At 43.9% G+C, this 7,562-nt stretch overlaps 1 protein-coding gene across 1 annotated transcript in view; it reads left to right on the forward strand.

The window, feature by feature from the left end:
• Positions 1-7,544, forward strand: part of yes1 (YES proto-oncogene 1, Src family tyrosine kinase) — a 22,747-nt gene extending 15,203 nt beyond the window's left edge. The window contains exons 5-12 of the mRNA XM_031865242.1: positions 71-174; positions 448-597; positions 1,709-1,864; positions 3,428-3,607; positions 4,036-4,112; positions 4,896-5,049; positions 5,497-5,628; positions 7,314-7,544. Of these exons, the coding sequence (XP_031721102.1) occupies positions 71-174; positions 448-597; positions 1,709-1,864; positions 3,428-3,607; positions 4,036-4,112; positions 4,896-5,049; positions 5,497-5,628; positions 7,314-7,522 (1,162 nt within the window). The 3' untranslated portion in view covers positions 7,523-7,544. The remainder of the gene's footprint in view (positions 1-70; positions 175-447; positions 598-1,708; positions 1,865-3,427; positions 3,608-4,035; positions 4,113-4,895; positions 5,050-5,496; positions 5,629-7,313) is intronic.
• The last annotated feature ends 18 nt before the right edge of the window (positions 7,545-7,562 follow it).

Consider the following 7,562-nt stretch of genomic DNA (forward strand, 5'->3'; position numbering starts at 1 on the left):
CTACCCGACTGTCTCTCTACCCGACTGTCTCTCTTCCTGACTGTCTCACTATCTGTCTCTCTTTGTGCAGATGGTACTTTGGTAAAATGGGCCGCAAAGACGCTGAGCGGCTCTTATTGCTTCCAGGGAACCAGCGGGGCACTTTCTTGGCAAGAGAGAGTGAGACGACCAAAGGTAAGAGGATTTCATTCTTGAAAGCAAGACTGTAATTAAAATGCTGCAGTTTGGATGTATTAGGCAAGTGATGAAAGCTTCCCCTATTTGTGCTTGTCCAAGCTTTTATTGCAGCTGTATGTTAATTTACAAGGAGAAAAAGACACTTTAAGTAAATGTGTTTTATATTCACCTGTTGTTGTTGTGTATAATAAAAGCCTGATGTGTATCGCAGACTTGAGACTTTCTGCTCCTAAGAAGCACAGTCTAACTTGCTCTCTGTGGCTCTTAAAGGTGCCTACTCTCTGTCTATCCGGGACTGGGACGAGGTGAAGGGAGACAACGTCAAACACTACAAGATCCGAAAGCTGGACAGCGGTGGTTATTACATCACCACCCGGGCCCAGTTTGAGGTGCTGCAGAAGCTGGTGAAACACTACACAGGTATGCAGCCCGTCACTTAGCATTTAGACAAATTGTTGTTTACAACTGGACAGCTGTTCTTTTTTTCTTTCTAGACTCATGGAGTCTGTTTTCTGGACAAACAATGTCTATTGTAGTCATTTTGTTTAAGTATTTATGCCAACGAATTCAGTGCTCTCAGTAGAAAATGCACAATTCAGCGGCAGATCAGCTGGGATATGTATTGAATCTGTTTTTCTGTGGAGATTCTGAGGCCGTTCACTGACACGGACTCAGCTCAATCACCACAATGTCCCAAAAAAGCAAAACCATGTGAGACTTAAGGCAAAAGAGGCATGAATACAAAATGTCTTAAGCCTGCTGTAATCTCCTGAATGTCGACAGGGAGGCAGCTGTGACTTGAAAAAAAAAAAAAATGCAGACTGTCACAAGAAAGCATCTGGGTGATTTTACAAGAACACATTTAAACTCCCAGAAGCAGAACACTGGATCTTAGGTTTTGTGTCGTTGACCCTGCCCTGCACGCTCCCATATAATTCATGTAATACACGAACTGCAGTGCTCTTTATGACTCCTTTGTATTGCTTTAAGTGTAGCCCTTTGGCTCCAGTCAACAATAACTGAGAGAAGTCATACCTCTTCAGTGGTTTAAATATCACAGACTGGTTCGGTTTCTCGTTGTGTCTCCATTTTCTGTGCCCAGAATACCAGTGCTACATTTTTTACAAGATAGTTAGTGCTGCTGCTGTCTGCTGCATTAAGCGCTCAACAACCTCTTGATCTTTTTTTGCTTTCTTACTGAAATTGAAATCAAATTGAGTTCAACATGGTTCATGTCATTATGGTGAAATTACCATAAGATTTGATTATTTCTGGAACGAAGCACTTTAAAAAAAAAAAAGGATTATTCTGTGAGGAGTGACTGAGGAGATGACGGGCCAAGACTGCTAAAAGATATTTACCGCTCGCTCTGATCAGATTTAGCGTGGCTGTGCTTACTGCTACAGTTGTGTGTATGTAGTCGGCAATGATTTAGTTTTAGTTGAACAGGCTGATCCCTAACAAGCTACAACTCAAAGCTTTTTCTGTTTTTTCCCCTCCTGTGTGTCTTCACTCGTCCGTTCCTGTCCAGAACATGCGGATGGTCTGTGCTACAAGCTGACGGCCGTGTGCCCCACAGTGAAGCCTCAGACTCAGGGTCTAGCTAGGGATGCCTGGGAAATCCCGCGAGACTCACTTCGACTGGAAATCAAACTTGGCCAGGGCTGCTTCGGAGAAGTCTGGATGGGTAAGAGACCGTGACGTTCACTGTACTGAAGCACACGCGGCATGTGTTTCAAACACACGTGCATATTGTCTTGTGAAGTGGTTTGTGAACGACGAATGAGGCCACCGAACCCATGTTCTATCAATCGTCTTTACTTTTGTTATTCAAGTTTTTTTTTTCTTCACTTTTTCAATACATACAAACAAAATGGCACACAGACCCATTCATTATGTCCACTTTCCGTCCCGTCCCCTACCTGAGGAGACATCTGATTGGCTGCAGATAATTCCCTGTTGAAAAACCCCACACACACAAATGTAGTGAAGTTCGCACATGACGAGCACTTTGTAAATGCAGGTTTGTATATCAATGCAACAACAATTTGGGAATCTTATCTTTTGTGTGCATTGAAAATACATTTCTGAGTGCATTCATCAATATTGAAACGGATCTGACCCCATACATCATGAATTAGTAAAGAATACAAACAACTGCATGCATATATACTCACACGGCCATTAGGGCTTACATGCAGAGACAAAGCATCCGCTGTACATTATTCATAACTGATGTAACTTTCATGTAAAACAAAAGCAGTGAATGTAAACTGAGTTAGTTTATAGAATGATTCATTCTAGCTTTAAAGTTCACTCACTGGCCCACATACTGAAGTTGCTGTATGTTTACACACACACAAACACACACACACACACACACACACACACACACACACACACACACAGCTCAGTAATCACAGGTCACCTCCTACGCTTCAGTTCCCCGGCCTGCATGTGAGACGGAGCCTTTCAGTGAACACGGCTCTCTTCTTTCATCACTCGGTCTTTCATTACTTCCTGGCCTGCAGCAAGCCTCGACCTGCAAGCCTCCGCTGTGCAATCCCAGGAATCCCTCTCCGTCTCTCCGTCTCTCCGTCTCTCCGTCTCTCCGTCTCTCCCTGCTCCGTTTTGTTCTTGATGGTTTTTCTACTCGGCTACAACTTCTTAATGAAAATCCCGTCCTAGCTCCCGTGTTTGTTCAACATTACGTTTCTCTTAAATGTGTTACGTTTGCTTATGCTAGTTGACCTCCATTGTGTTCTCACCACCTCATATTATTACTATCGGATAATATCGCTGCTCTACTTTGTCCTCCAGCTTGTGTGTGTGTTTGTTCAGTGTGACTCATTCATGAAGGTCAGCCTTATGATGGAAACAGTAGATCTCATGCCTCAGCTCATTGTAAGCAAGCAGGGCGTGAGTAAGTGGCTCTCGACCAGGAAGTGCCTGATTATTTTAGCTGTCGTGTTCTTTCTCTCCTGAGCTGCTCTTCACACATGGGAACACTGCCAGAGATCACTGGCGGGATTTTTAGGATTGACTTTTCAATCACTTAAAAGGGGTCAAAAAGTCTTTAATGTACCTTCAGGGTTTTAGTAGTACAGTGCGTGTCACTTAATAAATTGGAAAAGCATTAGGTTAATTATACTTTGCAGGATGCACAAATGCAACATTGGTTTGTGTTTGTTTCAAACACGAGTTATCATTTTGTTTTCCTGATGCGTGTGTGTGTTTTGTTTTTTTTAAGGCACATGGAACGGCACTACCAAGGTAGCTATCAAGACCCTGAAGCCAGGCACCATGTCTCCTGAGGCCTTCCTGCAGGAGGCTCAGATCATGAAGAAACTGCGACACGACAAACTGGTGCCTCTCTACGCCGTGGTGTCGGAGGAGCCCATCTACATTGTAACTGAATTCATGGGCAAAGGTAAGGAGAGGTCAAACTCGCCAACCAGAAGAGAAGAATAAGCACCAGTCATAACGGACACACTTGGAAGAGATGCATGCGAACAAGTTGATAGGTTTATAAAAACAATGATGGAAACTGAAACATGTTGCAAGTGCTTCACAGGGCATTCATGTACAAAGAATCTCTAACCTCAATAAGTATTTCATTGGTTGTAACTCTGATTATGAGTCTGTTTATAAGTAAAGTCAAAGACGAACATAAAACTGAACAGAACTTACTGAAGAAGACCTTTGCGGTCATGTTGCCTTCGAGTGTTTTTGGTTATTTGAGCGTTTTCTGATGCTGAACTCTCGTCTCATCTGATCCTTTATTTATTTCTGTGTTGCATTTGTGCAACACTCAGACAGATGTATTGATTCGGCTCCACTCCTCTGAACTCTTGACAGGTAGTTTACTGGACTTCCTGAAGGAGGGAGACGGTAAATATCTGAAGCTGCCCCAGCTGGTGGACATGGCGGCACAGGTAGGATCGAAACACAGCGTCTGAATACAAACACAAGCACAGAAACTCCCGTTGCCCCCTGACCTGCATCAGCAATAAACAAAGAGAGCTCCATGTTGGCAACCTCCCAGCCAGAGTGTGAATATTCAGACCCTGTGAATAACACTTTGCTCTCCTTCTGGCTGTCATATTTATTTAATACCCCACCAGACATCTCAACCCTCCTCCTCCTGTAGACGCCGCCCCTCGTTCTCCAACACTTAACTGCCGCTGTAGCACTTAAACACAGCTCATCAGAGGCCACTTAAGCACGCTGGTTCAGTCACCTTCCCTGATCTGCTCTTAATTCGCCCCTCCACGCTCCCAGGCTCCCTCTTCTCCTCACTCGTCAGAGTGGAAAATGCTTGAGGATTAGACGGAGGCGAGTTGAAACCTCGAGACGCCTCTGAGGGAGTTGACGGCCAGCGTGAGGAGATAGTTGTGTTAAAGATTTGTCCGATTTGATGTTGTAAATCCAAATAATCTTTTTCTTTCAACAATATTTCTGCCTGCATATCTGGGTCTCAAACAATGAAATGTGTATTTCCTAAGATGGCAACTCACTCTAACCCCTTTTAATTCTTATTATAGAAAAGTAATATTTGATCTCAATCTTTTCATTTGCAAAATTCTCAAATGTTTTGTCCTTGACTGTTTGCTTTTGTTGCGTCCTGATGCTATTTTCTTTATGCGACCCTCCCTCTCCCCTCCCTCCCCCCTCCCTCTCCCCTCCCTTACTGTCTGTCCGGTCCAATCCCGTCTCAGATCGCAGACGGCATGGCCTTCATCGAGAGGATGAACTACATCCACAGGGACCTGAGAGCTGCCAACATCCTGGTGGCTGATAACTTGGTGTGCAAGATCGCCGACTTTGGCCTGGCTCGGCTCATCGAGGACAACGAGTACACCGCCAGACAAGGTGTGCGTGTGTGCGTGTGTGCGTGCGTGCGCGTGTGTGTGTGTGTGTGTGCATGTGTGCGTGCGTGTGTGTGTGTGTGTGTGTGTGTGTGAATTGTAGACGTGTTTTTTGTACTTATGTTTCGTTGTTTGGTTTCACTTTGTTTACGTACTTATTTTATGCATTATGTTTTTTTTTTAAACCCAACTTTTTGCCTAAACCTAACGAATGACACAAGAAAAGCCTAAAATCCGCTGTCATGACACGCAGAATGTCGTTTAAATGGTTTCCTTTAAATATATACGCCTTCTCATGAGATCAGGTTGTCTTTTTTTTTTCTCTATTTCAAAGACTAAACTATTAATCAATTAGTTGCAGATCAATCAATGATGAAAATAATGGTAAGTTGCCACCCTAAACATATTAGTTATTCCCCCTGCCTGACTTTGTTTTACTTCTTTTTTTCAGGTGCTAAATTTCCCATCAAGTGGACGGCCCCTGAAGCTGCTCTGTACGGCCGCTTCACTATCAAATCAGACGTCTGGTCGTTTGGTATACTACTGACTGAACTGGTGACCAAGGGCCGAGTACCATACCCAGGTAACATTGAGACAGCACAGATGTGGACTTATCAGAAGTGTGTCTTCATTTGGTCCTTTTCAGTTTAAATGAGAAGCTGCCTTTTCCTGAGGTTTTTGAAAATTTCTGGTTTTAAAGTTCATTATCTTGAATACGTTTCATATTTTCCTTCATGCTGCTCACTGCTCATCATCATCATCATCATCATCATCTGAAGCTTTTAATAGTCTTCTTCTCACACTTATAGATGAGAATATATAACTATATATAGCAATGATATGAGTCGACACAGATGTCCCTGCATGGGAAAGAACCTCTTACTCTCTCACACACGATGCTGTCTGCCTCCTCGTTTCTGCCCCCTGCTGGTGGAGAGCAGTACTGCATCGTGTCTGCTGATGACGGCGTTTGCCTGGCACTGATTACAGAGCGTGCCATATGGCAGACTTAACCACCATCTCTTGTAGAGGGCCATCTGGCTCCTGGGGCCCTTTTTTTTTTTTTGCTTTCAGTGCAAACCTTTCGGTCTAATTATTCACCCCAGAGCCTTTTTTCCCCTTCTTAAAATTGTAGTATGACTCACCGGTAATTTGTGGCTCTTGTCCTGCTGTGCTGCAGTCTTTTTGGGGAGCTTTATTTCTATTCTCTTCTTTTAAAACGTAGAAGCAGTGTGATGTAGGTATACCAAGACCACGTGAACACATCATCTTTACTTCTATTTCAGTCTGTGTGTATATGTGTATAGATATGACCGGCATGTTATTAGAGCTGACGGTTTCAGATCCCAGACATAAATCGCACTAACGCATCAGCATCCGAAATACCACCGCCACCATATCCTGGTCTCAGCAGTTGCTCTGGGTCTTTCCTTCTGGGGGGTGGGGGGGTTGTGACCATACCACCAACTCTGTGTCATAACCTCTTTTAGCTACAGTCGAGCTCCCCATGGAGCTGTTTCAGCGCTGTGTCACAGGGTTCAGGATTGCTGTCTTCCTGTCTTGGGAAGGAATCCACGACTCTGGTGCTCTAGTAGGGAAGGAGGAGGGCAGAAGATGAAGCAGCACTGTTTTTTTTCCAAATCTTATGTGATCTCTAGAGTATTTTACACTGGCACAACTTACATTTATAATTACATTTTATTTCTTCAAACTACTAACGATGTTTGTGCCCTGTAAGTGTTGTTACATTTTTCGTCATCTTTTTCCTTTAACACAGTGGTTTGCGGGGGAATTTTCACCTCCTGTCAGCAGCATGATGCCATCATTGGCTGCAGGCTTCAAACTGGGCTGCCTCCTAATCAGAACTTGCACTATTTTTTTTTTGACCAGAAAACTTTTTATTTGCTTTCTCAGGGACTAGGCAACTCTCACCAAAGAAATCAGGTTGTTGCCTCACTATTTTTCATCCGTTAGTTGCCTGCAACTACGGTCCTTTTAAAATAAGGTACCTTCGTTTTTAAAGACAATGACAAAATAAGCGCTACAAAACAAGACTTAAGAACAAACTATACATGTATTAGTTATGAACCCCCATCATGTATGTAGGTTAAATGACTTGCATTATAGGGCTCAACTCTTCCCGTCGACATGTGGAGGTCTATTTGATCAAGACGGTGGATGAATGACTCAAATTGTGTATTATTTTGGATTAAAAGGCAATCCACCTGCAGTCTTTTTTTAAACCACATTTCTCTGTGTTTCTTCCAGGTATGGTGAATCGAGAGGTACTTGAGCAGGTAGAACGAGGTTACCGCATGCCCTGCCCCCAGGGGTGCCCCGAGTCCCTCCATGAGATGATGAGGCACTGCTGGAAGAAGGAGCCAGACGAAAGACCGACCTTCGAATACATTCAGTCGTTTTTGGAAGACTACTTCACAGCCACGGAGCCACTGTACCAGCCAGGAGACAACCTCTAGTCTGGGGGATATGGGGGTTGGGGGTTGGGGGGGGGGGGGG

The sequence above is a fragment of the Anarrhichthys ocellatus genome, unplaced genomic scaffold (genome assembly GCF_004355925.1).
Source record: "Anarrhichthys ocellatus isolate YVR2014 unplaced genomic scaffold, GSC_Weel_1.0 scaffold32, whole genome shotgun sequence".
Taxonomy (NCBI): Eukaryota; Metazoa; Chordata; class Actinopteri; order Perciformes; family Anarhichadidae; genus Anarrhichthys; species Anarrhichthys ocellatus.